The sequence below is a fragment of the Somniosus microcephalus genome, chromosome 10 (assembly GCF_052327205.1).
Source record: "Somniosus microcephalus isolate GS21.2 chromosome 10, FLI_Smic_1.0, whole genome shotgun sequence".
In the NCBI taxonomy this organism is placed as follows: Eukaryota; Metazoa; Chordata; class Chondrichthyes; order Squaliformes; family Somniosidae; genus Somniosus; species Somniosus microcephalus.
Genome location: NC_140996.1, coordinates 232,772,404 through 232,784,532, shown reverse-complemented (window position 1 = coordinate 232,784,532; position 12,129 = coordinate 232,772,404). Strand labels below are relative to the sequence as shown.

Genomic DNA, 12,129 nt, shown 5'->3' with positions numbered 1-12,129 from the left:
GGCCTCATTGGAAAACAAACTGTCTGGTTGGCAGGTGTGGAAAGACCCATCTTGGAGCCCCTTTCACATCGAGTTCTATTCATAGAACCATCTCAGTGCCTCAGAATCTCTGCTCCAAACTTTTTACAAGATTATATTCAACCCCCTCTCAAGCTGAAAGCGCAGTCTTTAACAGAACAGCACATTACAAATCTTATTATTGAATTATTATTCCAGCCATGCCTGCCGGAGGGATTTTTTTTTTTCAAAATAGGAAAAAACCTTCCTTTCTTCCTTCAGATTGATCTGATGTCTGATTGAATTACTCTGAAACAACTCGTTCCATTTTCATAAGAATTGAGAGAATGAGCAAGGAATAGGAGAAGGATATTTGGTCATTCTTTGCATCGATCCAGCTCCTCACACCAAACCACAACCATCTCTGCGGGAAAAGCTCTGTGGAGAATTGTTCGTTAACCCCACTCCCCCACCGCCCTCACCCCACCGCCCTCCGTCCCCACCCCACTCTCCCACCGCCCTCACCCCACTCCCCCTCCGTCCCCACTCCCCCACCGCCCTCACCCCACCGCCCTCCGTCCCCACCCCACTCCCCCACCGCCCTCACCCCACCGCCCTCCGCCCCCACCCCACTCCCCCTCCGTCCCCACCCCACTCCCCCACTGTCCCATCAAACACGCCCAGGGCAGGTACAGCACGGGTTAGATACAGAGTAACGCTCCCTCTACACTGTCCCATCAAACACTCCCAGGGCAGGTACAGCACAGGTTAGATACAGAGTAAAGCTCCCTCTACACTGTCCCATCAAACACTCCCAGGGCAGGTACAGCACGGGTTAGATACAGAGTAAAGCTCCCGCTACACTGTCCCATCAAACACTCCCAGGGCAGGTACAGCACGGGTTAGATACAGAGTAAAGCTCCCTCTACACTGTCCCATCAAACACTCCCAGGGCAGGTACAGCATGGGTTAGATACAGAGTAAAGCTCCCTCTACACTGTCCCATCAAACACTCCCAGGGCAGGTACAGCACGGGTTAGATACAGAGTAAAGCTCCCTCTACACTGCCCCATCAAACACTCCCAGGGCAGGTACAGCATGGGTTAGATACAGAGTAAAACTCCCTCTACACTGTCCCATCAAACACTCCCAGGGCAGGTACAGCACGGGTTAGATACAGAGTAAAGCTCCCTCTACACTGTCCCATCAAACACTCCCAGGGCAGGTACAGCATGGGTTAGATACAATAGTGACTTTCAAAAGGGAATTGGATAAATACTTGAAGGGGAAAAATTCACAGGGCTGTTGGGAAAGAGCGAGGGGGAGTGGGACTAATTGGAGAGCTCTTTCAAAGAGCCGGCACAGGCACGATGGGCCGAATGGCCGCCTCCTGTGCTGTATGATTCTACCAGTGTGCGATTTTGCGATATCCACTTACTTTGGGCACAGAAAGACAGAGGGAAAAATGTACTCTCTAAAATTATCGCCACTGCTTTAACGATAACTTATCAACAGTCTTGCAAACGGTGACTGTACAACCTAGAAGTCCTGCAAACCCGCAAGTCGCGACGCCCCCCTCGATCGGTTTGTGTGTACCTGCCGCTACGGTTGCAATGGCAGTCTCCTGGCCAATGATGTGTTCTTTCAGTCTCTGCTCCAAGGGAAAGCGTCTGCGTTCCTCAGCCTCTCGCTTCCTCTGCTGCTCCTGGTACTGTGAGTGAGACACACACAGGCTGGTCAGTGGGTTAACGTGTCCCGGAAATTGCTGTCCCAGTCACTGGACTTTAATCAGAGAAATTTACGGCACGGAAGGAGGCCATTCAGCCCATCATGTCTCTGCCAGCCGAGAAAGAGCTCTCCAGCCTAATCCCACTTTCCAGCTCTTGGTCCGTAGCCCTGTAGGTTACGGCACTTCAAGTGTATATCCAAGTACTTTTTAAATGTGATGAGGGTTTCTGCCTCTACCCCCATTTCAGGCAGTGAGTTCCAGACCCCACCACCCTCTGGGTGAAAAAAAGTTCCCCTCTTACTTTAAATCTCTGCCCCCTGGTTATTGAACTATCTGCTAAGGGAAATAGGTCCTTCCTATCCACTCTATCTGGGCCCATCTCTGCGCTCCTCCAATTCTGGCCTCTTGAACAACCCCCGATTTCCATCGCTCCACCATTGGCGGCCGTGCCTTCAGCTGCCTGGGCCCCAAGCTCTGGAATTCCCTCCCTAAACCTCTCGCTCCTCAAAACCTACCTTTTTGGTCATCTGCCCTAATATATCCTTGGTGTCAAATTCATTTACAGAGCTAAATCAAACCAATGGCCCTAATTCTATGCACGCGGCTCTCCCGCACCGGCCCCCCTCCCGCACCGGCCCCCCTCCCGCAGCTCTGATCCTTGGTCACTACTGAATCAGATAATCTCAGCAGTGGAGGCTGCAAGAACCGGCCTCCGCACTCCGGGACTAGGAGAGGGTGAAGGAAGAAGGAAATTAGACAAGTTTCCGACTCCATATTGCCGTTAACTGTGTGTTTGTGTGCATGCGTGAGTGCATGTGTGAGCGTGAGTGTGTGTGAGCGTGAGTGTGAATGTGAGAGTGTGTGAGTGCGTGTGTGAGCGTGAGTGTGAATGTGAGTGTGTGAGTGCGTGTGTGAGCGTGAGTGTGTGTGAGCGTGAGCGTGAATGTGAGAGTGTGTGAGTGCGTGTGTGAGCGTGAGTGTGAATGTGAGTGTGTGAGTGCGTGTGTGAGCGTGTGTGTGAGCGTGAGTGCGTGTGTGAGCGCGAGTGTGAACGTGAGAGTGTGTGAGCGTGAGTGTGAATGTGAGAGTGAGTGCGTGTGTGAGCGCGAGTGTGAACGTGAGTGTGTGAGTGCGTGTGTGAGCGTGAGTGTGAATGTGAGAGCGTGTGAGTGCGTGTGTGAGCGTGAGTGTGAATGTGAGTGTGTGTGTGAGCGTGAGTGTGTGTGAGCGTGAGTGTGAATGTGAGAGTGAGTGCGTGTGTGAGCGCGAGTGTGAACGTGAGAGTGTGTGAGTGCGTGTGTGAGCACGAGTGTGAATGTGAGAGTGTGCGAGTGCGTGTGTTCGCACATACGTGTGTGTTCTCGTGAACGTGCGCATGCACGTGTGTGAGTGTTCGCGTGTTTGTGAGAATGTATGCGCGCGCACATGCACGTATGTGAGTGTGTGTGCACGTGAGTGCACCAGGTTAGGACAGGGTCTGGCACGGCTGTGGTACACCACCACACAGCGGAATAGCCTGTTGAGTCTCACTGCCTAGGGGCACATAGAATCATAGAAATTTACAGCACAGAAGGAGGCCATTTGGCCCATCGTGTCCGTGCCGGCCGAAATAGAGCTCTCCAGCCTAATCCCACTTTCCAGCTCTTGGTCCGTAGCCCTGCAGGTTACGGCACTTCAAGTGCGTATCCAAGTACTTTTTAAATGTGATGAGGGTTTCTGCCTCGACCACCCTTTCAGGCAGTGAGTTCCAGACCCCCACCACCCTCTGGGTGAAACAGTTCTCCTCAACTCCCCTCTAATCCTTCTACCAATTACTTTAAATTGTTATATGTGAAGAATGGGCACTCAGGTGAGGATACCAGCAGGTCGTCAGCATCTGTGGGCCTGATCTCCCATTAGAGAGTCGGCACCTTCGAGGGAGGAGTGAATGGAAAAGCAAGAAGAATTGTACAGAAAGTAATAACACTTATTTTTATGGATTTTTATTGAGGGAAAAAATAAAACTGCCTTATTTATTTCATGCTTTCTGATTAAATTATTTAAAATACCTCCAGCTTTACAACTCCATTTTTTTAAAGAAAGTTTTTGAATATGTATTGAAAGCAGCAAAGCTGTCTGTTTAATATTTGAACATTTAATCTATTTGTTATTTAGGGCTGCACATTAAGGGAGGAGAGTTTGAGTCTGTGCGCACTGTGGAGGTCAGTCAGATGCAAATCTGTGAATACTCAAATATCAGGCAACTGAAAGCCCTTGTGCTCCTGTCTATATATTTATAGACACAGAGAGATATCTGCGTGTGTTTGGAGAGGCGTTTGAATGATGCATCTTCCGCTAAAAGGACCTGCGTCTTTGGCCTGGCTCAGGTTCCGCACAAGGAGCTGCTGTGAGCATTCCTTTCACAGGGGAGCTGTCACCTCGTTATTGCCCCATCTGAAACTCAGCGGATGATGGATTCCATCAGTTTATCGAGTGTTTGTTTTGCCACGGCATCCATTTTTTTTATATATAAGAAATTTCATTTCGGGCAATTTATCATCAGTCACTTTCGAAAGCCTAATGAGAGAGAGCGATGAGACTGTGTGTTAGTGTGTGTGTGTTAGTGTGTGTGTGTGTGTGTGTGTGTGTGTGTGTGTGTGTGTGTGTGTGTGTGTGTGATTTTTCCTCACTCCTCCTGTCTGTAAGAAAGAAAGACTTGCATTTCTATAGCGCCTTTCACGAACACCGGATGTCCCAAAGCGCTTAACAGCCAATGAAGTACTTTTTGAAGTGTAGTCACTGTTGTAATGTGGGAAACGCGGCAGCCAATTTGCGCACAGCAAGCTCCCACAGACAGCAATGTGGTAATGACCAGATCATCTGTTTTTTTTAGTGATGTTGATTGAGGGATAAATATTGGCCCCAGGACACTGGGGAAACTCCCCTGCTCTTCTTCAAAATAGTGTCCTGGGATCTTTTACATCCACCTGAGGGAGCAGACGGGGCCTCGGTTTAACGTCTCATCCGAAAGACGACACCTCCAACAGTGCAGCGCTCCCTCAGTACTGCACTGGGAGTGTGAGCCTAGATTCTGTGTTCAAGTCTCTGGAGTGGGGCTTGAACCCACGACCTTCTGACTCAGAGGCGAGGGTGCTGCCCACTGAGCCCCGGCTGGCACCGTAAAGATTGCAAGCTGTTCAGCGGCTTGGTTAGTGGATGTGCGGTTCCGTGTGGTTCAGGGAGGGTTCCTGGTTTCATCCCCGAGGTGAGCTGAGTTAGTGGATCTTGGCCGGTGTGGAACTGAGCACCACACAGAACAGGAAGATCCCAGGATCCGGGCCGGGCCTAGGCAGAGTTAGCTGATCCGACCCGGAGCAGCTGGTCTCAGAACCCACGGATGAGGGAATTGTAAACAACCAAGATCTCCACTCCTCATCTAAAGCTCCCTCTACACTGTCCCATCAAACACTCCCAGGGCAGGTACAGCACGGGTTAGATACAGAGTAAAGCTCCCTCTACACTGTCCCATCAAACACTCCCAGGGCAGGTACAGCACAGGTTAGATACAGAGTAAAGCTCCCTCTACACTGTCCCATCAAACACTCCCAGGGCAGGTATAGCACGGGTTAGATACAGAGTAAAGCTCCCTCTACACTGTCTCATCAAACACTCCCAGGGCAGGTACAGCACGGGTTAGATACAGAGTAAAGCTCCCTCTACACTGTCCCATCAAACACTCCCGGGGCAGGTACAGCACGGGTTAGATACAGAGTAAAGCTTCCTCTACACTGTCCCATCAAACACTCCCAGGGCAGGTACAGCACGGGTTAGATACAGAGTAAATCTCCCTCTACACTGTCCCATCAAACACTCCCAGGGCAGGTACAGCACAGGTTAGATACAGAGTAAAGCTCCCTCTACACTGTCCCATCAAATACTCCCAGGGCAGGTACAGCATGGGTTAGCTACAGAGTAAAGCTACCTCTACACTGTCCCCATCAAACACTCCCAGGGCAGGTACAGCACAGGTTAGATACAGAGTAAAGCTCCCTCTACACTGTCCCATCAAACACTCCCAGGGCAGGTACAGCACGGGGTTAGATACAGAGTAAAGCTCCCTCTACACTGTCCCATCAAACACTCCCAGCGCAGGTACAGCATGGGTTAGGTACAGAGTAAACATAGAAACATAGAAGATAGGAGCAGGAGTAGGCCATTCGGCCCCTCGAGCCTGCTCCGCCATTCAATGCGATCATGGCTGATCAGCCAAATTCAGTACCCGGTCCCTGCTTTCTCCCCATACCCCTTGATCCCTTTAGCCTTAAGAAATATATCCAACTCCTTCTTGAATATATTTAATGAACTGGCCTCCACCGCCTTCTGTGGTAGAGAGTTCCACAGGTTCACCACTCTCTGGGTGGAGAAATTCCTCCTCATTTCTGTCCTAAATGGCCTACCCTTTATCCTTAGACTGTGTCCCCTGGTTCTGGACTCCCCGACCATCGGGAACATCCTTCCTGCATCTAGTCTGTCCAGTCCTGTCAGAATTTTATAAGTTTCAATTAGATCCCCTCTCATTCTTCTAAACTCCAGCGAGTATAAGCCCAATCGACCCAATCTCTCCTCATACGTCATTCCTGCCATCCCAGGTATCAGTCTGGTGAATCTTCGCTGAACTCCTTCCATGGCAAGAACATCCTTCCTCAGATAAGGCGACCAAAACTGCACACAATACTCAAGATGTGATCTCACCAAGGCCCTGTACAACTGCAGCAAGACATCCTTGTTCCTGTACTCAAACCCTCTCGCTACAAAGGCCAACATACCATTTGCCTTCTTAAACACCTGCTGCACCTGCATGCTTACCTTCAGCGACTGGTGCACAAGGACACCCAGGTCTTGTTGCACTTCCCCTTCTCCCAATCTATTGCCATTTAGAAAATAATCTGCCTTCCTGTTTTTGCCACCAAAATGGATAACCTCACATTTATCCACGTTATATTGCATCTGCCATGTTTCTGCCCAATCACCCAACATGTCCAAATCATCCTGGAGTTTCTCAACATCCTCCTCACAGCACACACGCCCACCCAGCTTTGTGTCGTCTGCAAATTTGGAGATATTACATCTAGTTCCCTTGTCCAGATCATTTATATATATTGTGAATAGCTGGGGTCCAAGGACCGATCCCTGCGGTACCCCACTAGTTACTGCCTGCCATTCGGAAAAAGACCCGTTTATTCCAACTCTTTGCTTTCTGTCTGCCAACCAGTTCTCTATCCAAGTCAATACCTTGCCCCCAATCCCATGTGCCTTAACTTTACACGCTAATCTCTTATCGAAGGCCTTCTGAAAGTCCAGATACACCACATCCACTGGTTCTCCCTTATCTATTTTACCAGTTACATCCTCAAAAAATTCCAGTAGATTAGTCAAGCACAATTTACCTTTTGTGAATCCATGTTGACTTTGTCCGATCCTGTCACTGTTTTCCAAGTGCTCTGCTATTACATCTTTTATAATGGACTCTAGCATTTTCCCCACTACCGATGTCAGGCTTACCGGTCTGTAATTCCCCGTTTTCTCTCTACCACCTTTTTTGAATAGTGGGGTAACATTAGCTACCCTCCAATCCATGGGTACTGTTCCAGATTCCATCGAATGTTGGAAGATGACCAGCAATGCATCTACTATTTCTAGGGCCACTTCCTTAAGTACCCTAGGATGTAGATTATCAGGCCCTGGGGATTTATCGGCCTTCAGTCCCATCAATTTCCCTAACACCATTTCCCTACAAATACTGATATGTAAAGCTCCTTCTACACTGTCCCATCAAACACTCCTAGGGCGGGTACAGAACGGGTTAGATACAGAGTAAAGCTCCCTCTACACTGTCCCATCAAACACTCCCAGGGCAGGTACAGCATGGGTTAGATTCAGAGTAAAGCTCCCTCTGGGAATTTATAATGGGGAACAAAGAAATGGCAGACCAATTAAATACATACTCTGGTTCTGTCTTCATAAAGGAGGACACAAATAACCTCCCAGAGATGTCGGGGAACATAGGGTCTGATGAGGGAGGAACTGAAAGAAATCAGTATTTGTAGGGAAATGGTGTTAGGGAAATTGACGGGATTGAAGGCTGATAAATCCCCAGGGCCTGATAATCTACATCCTAGGGTACTTAAGGAAGTGGCCCTAGAAATAGTAGATGCATTGCTGGTCATCTTCCAAAATTCTATAGACTCTGGAACTGTTCCCATGGATTGGAGGATAGCTAATGTAACCCCACTATTTAAAAAAGGTGGTAGAGAGAAAATGGGGAATTATAGACCAGTAAGCCTGACATCGATAGTGGGGAAAATGCTAGAGTCCATTATAAAAGGTGTAATAACAGAGCACTTGGAAAACAGTGACAGGATCGGACAAAGTCAACATGGATTTACAAAAGGTAAATCATGCTTGACTAATCTGCTGGAATTTTTTGAGGATGTAAGTGGTAGAATAGATAAGGGAGAACCAGTGGATGTGGTGTATTTGGACTTTCAGAAGGCTTTTGATAAGGTCCCGCATAAGAGATTAGCGTGCAAAGTTAAAGCACATGGGATTGGGGTAAAGTGCTGTCTTGGATAGAGAACTGGTTGGCAGACAGGAAGCAAAAAGTTGGAATAAACGGGTCTTTTTCCGAGTGGCAGGCAGTGACTAGTGGGGTACTGCAGGGATCGGTGCTAGGACCCCAGCTATTCACAATATATATTAATGATCTAGACGAGGGAACTAGATGTAATATCTCCAAGTTTGCAGACGACACAAAGCTGGGTGGGCGTGTGTGCTGTGAGGAGGATGCCGAGAAACTCCAGTATGGACAGGTTGGGTGATTATACTGCATCTGTAATGCATCTGCCCAATGTGGATAAATGCGAGGTTATCCACTTCAGTGGCAAAAACAGGAAGACAGATTATTATCTGAGCGGCAATAGATTGGGAGAAGGGGAAGTGCAACGAGACCTGGGTGTCCTTGTGCACCAGTCTCTGAAGGTAAGCATGCAGGTGCAGCAGGCGGTTAAGAAGGCAAATGGTATGTTGACCTTCATAGCGAGTGGATTCGAGTACAGGAGCAAGGATGTCTTGCTGCAGTTGTACAGGGCCTTGGTGAGACCGCACCTTGAGTATTGTGTGCAGTTTTGGTCGCCTTATCTGAGGAAGGATGTTCTTGCCATGGAGAAAGTGCAGCGAAGATTCACCAGACTGATACCTGGGATGGCAGGAATGACGTATGAGGAGAGATTGGGTCGATTGGGCTTACACTCGCTGGAGTTTAGAAGAATGAGAGGGGATCTCATCGAAACCTATAAAATTCTGTCAGGCCGAACAGACTAGATGCAGGAAGGATGTTTCTGATGGCCGGGGAGTCCAGAACCAGGGGTCATAGTCTAAGGATAAGGGGTAAGCCATTTAGGACAGAAATGAGGAGGAATTTCTTCACCCAGAGAGTGGTGAACCTGTGGAATTCTCTGCCACAGAGGGCGGTGGAGGCCAGTTCAGTAAATATATTCAAGAAGGAGTTGGATATATTTCTTAGGCTAAAGGGGTATGGGGAGAAGGCAGGGACAGGGTACTGAATTTGGATGGTCAGCCATGATCTCATTGAATGGCGGAGCAGGCTCGAGGGGCCGAATGGCCTACTCCTGCTCCTATCTTCTATGTATCACGAGTTCCAAGCTTTCTGTCTTTGGGGGCCACATGCAAAACAGTTAAATCCTTGCTGCTGTCAATTTTCAGAAATCTCAGGGTGCTGATAGTAACGGATATTCTGACTTGGGATTAATCCAACACTGAAAAAAAGCCCTTTCCTAAACCTCTAGAACTTTAAGAGGACACAGCGGCAAACAAGAGCCAGCACCAGTACAATGGGCCGAACTGCCTCTTTCTGTGCTGTAGTTTCTATGACGATATAAAGTTGCTGGAACAATATGCACAAAGCACAGCATTTTAAAATAAATCCATTACGTTGTTGCCCCCTTCCAACCTTGTCTTTTAAATGTGCCGATTGGGGTCCTCCAGTACCTTGCCAGAGACAGCGGTCATTGGCTGACTACTTGATCCCAATTCTGGCTTCACCACGGGGCCTGTCCAGCAGGGTCACCAACGTCCGATACGCAGTGGGTTAGACACAGAGTAAAGTTCCTCTGCATCAACAACAACAACTTGTATTTATACGGCGCCTTTAACGTAGTAAAACGTCCCAAGGCGATTCACAGCAGCGATTATCAGACAGAATCTTACACCGAGCCACACGGAGATATTGGGGGAAAAATTCGGTATCGCCCCGCTTGGGGCGCCATTATCGGCCATGCGCAAAGTTTAGCGCCTGGCGCTAATTATCGCCTCCGACGGCAAACTTGGCTTTTATCGCCCCTGCAGGTGATTGGAGCGCTAAATCAGGCGCTTCACACCTGTCTTAAGGCGCAAAGGCCAAGGAGCGAGGCGCTACCTCAGAGCGCTAGCGAAGCAAGGAAGAGCAAATCAAAATGAACCTGCAAAGTGCTGCTCAGTACCCAAAACTCCTTCACAGCGTTGAATCTCTCCAGAAGTCTCTCTCGCTCTCTCTCAGAATGCGTGGTGCAAAAATGTCACCAACAAAAAAAGGCAGGAAGCGGTCGCCTTTAAATAGCGCTCCCCCAGTCCCTTTCCTGACTGCAAAACGCTCCCCTCAACCTGTCGTTGCTAGCAGCAGGCGGTAAGGCAGGGAGCGCCACTCAATATCCGGTCCGGGGCGCTGCGCACTCGACTAACGTCACGATCTGCCGGCGCAGGAGATCGTGGCGGTAGTGTTTAGCGCCGCCTCAAAATGTCTAGTTAATTTTGCGAGCGGCGCAAACATCGCCGCGCCCGGGCGCTAGTTGCTTTGCGCCCCATTAGCGCCCTCTTAAGGCGCTAACGGGAGGCGCAAACAACTGAATTTTCCCCCCATTCGGACAGATGACCAAAAGTTTGGTCAAAGAGGTAGGTTTTAAGGAGCATCTTAAAGGAGAGAGAGGTAGCGAGGCGGAGAGGTTTAGGGAGGGAATTCCAGAGCTTAGGGCCTCGGTAGCTGAAGGCACGGCCGCCAATGGTGAACCGATGAAAATTGGGGATGCTCAAGAGGCCAGAATTGGAGGAGCGCAGAGATCTTGGAGGGTTGTAGGAGGTTACAGAGATTGGCTGGGGCGAGGCCTTGGAGGGATTTGAACACAAGTACGATAATTTTAGGTTTGAGGTGTTGCCGGACTGGGAGCCAATGTAGGGTCAGTGGGATAAATATTGGCCAGGACACCGGAGAGAACTCCCCTGCTCTTCTTTGAAATAATGGCCGCGGGATGTTTTACACCCACCTGAGAGACTGACGTTTAACGTCTCATCCGAAAGACGGCCCCTCCGGCCTGGTGTGTGTGTCTCAATTAAACATTGCCTTTCCCAACTGCAGGGTAGAGGTCAAATTCATTGTCAATAGTTTGAGGGAGAGCTGGTAAGTCAATGCGCCAGTATTTGTCCCAGGACAGCGAGACCATCCTCCTATGAGCTTAGGATGTTGCACTTACCTTCACTTCAGATTCCTTCAACAGCTTCTTGACTTCCCCTTCCCTGGCATAGTCCACGGGCGTGTGTCCCATCTCGTTCTGCAGCAAGGGATTGGCACCTGGATGAGAGGTGAAGGTTTAACAGGACTGACCCCACCAATGTTGGTACAAAAGCTTCAACTCCTGAACAACCCTGCCCGCAACTCATCCCCCCTCGACTCACGAACACTGACCCTCAACTCATCCCCCTCAACCCTCGAATACTCTGACCCTCAACTCATCCCCCCCTCAACCCACGAACACTCTGACCCTCGACTCACTCACTCTGACCCTCGACTCACCAATACCCTCTACTGACTAAGGCCGCGCACGCACGCACGCACACACGCACGCACGCACACACACTCTCTTATGGAGCCTTTATCATGGTGAAACTCCCCGGGTGCGTCACAAATTGGAGTCTGGAGCTGAGCAGGAGTCGGGAGAAGAGTTGGGCATAGGAGGTGGTTTTTGCAGGTCGGGGGAAAGGTGTAAGAAGGCGGAGGGGTTGGCGAGGGAGTTCCCGAGTGCGAGGGGGGTATGGTGGCTGAAGACACGGCCACCAGCAGTAGACTGGGAAGAGGGAGGTGCAGAGAAGGCCAGACCCAGAAGAGGCCAGTGGGCATGAATTGGGATGTTGGGCGGGAGGAGTGGTAGGGTGGAGCGAGGCCATGAGAGGCAGTTGTAAACAAGGACAAGGACTTTGAAATACACTCACACACGTCCCCACCAGCCTCTCGCAGAGCTATCCATTATCCTATCCTGAAATTATATAAATGATGCATCGGAAAATAAACACAGATAAAAAGTAACGTAGATCTTTGA

The 12,129-nt window shown here is 49.5% G+C and overlaps 1 protein-coding gene across 1 annotated transcript in view; it reads right to left on the bottom strand.

Moving 5' to 3' along the window:
- Positions 1–12,129, bottom strand: part of clpb (ClpB family mitochondrial disaggregase) — a 136,465-nt gene that overhangs the window by 51,924 nt on the left and 72,412 nt on the right. The window contains exons 6-7 of the mRNA XM_085999763.1: positions 11,287–11,384; positions 1,594–1,708 (exon numbers count right to left, since the gene is read on the bottom strand). Of these exons, the coding sequence (XP_085855889.1) occupies positions 1,594–1,708; positions 11,287–11,384 (213 nt within the window). The remainder of the gene's footprint in view (positions 1–1,593; positions 1,709–11,286; positions 11,385–12,129) is intronic.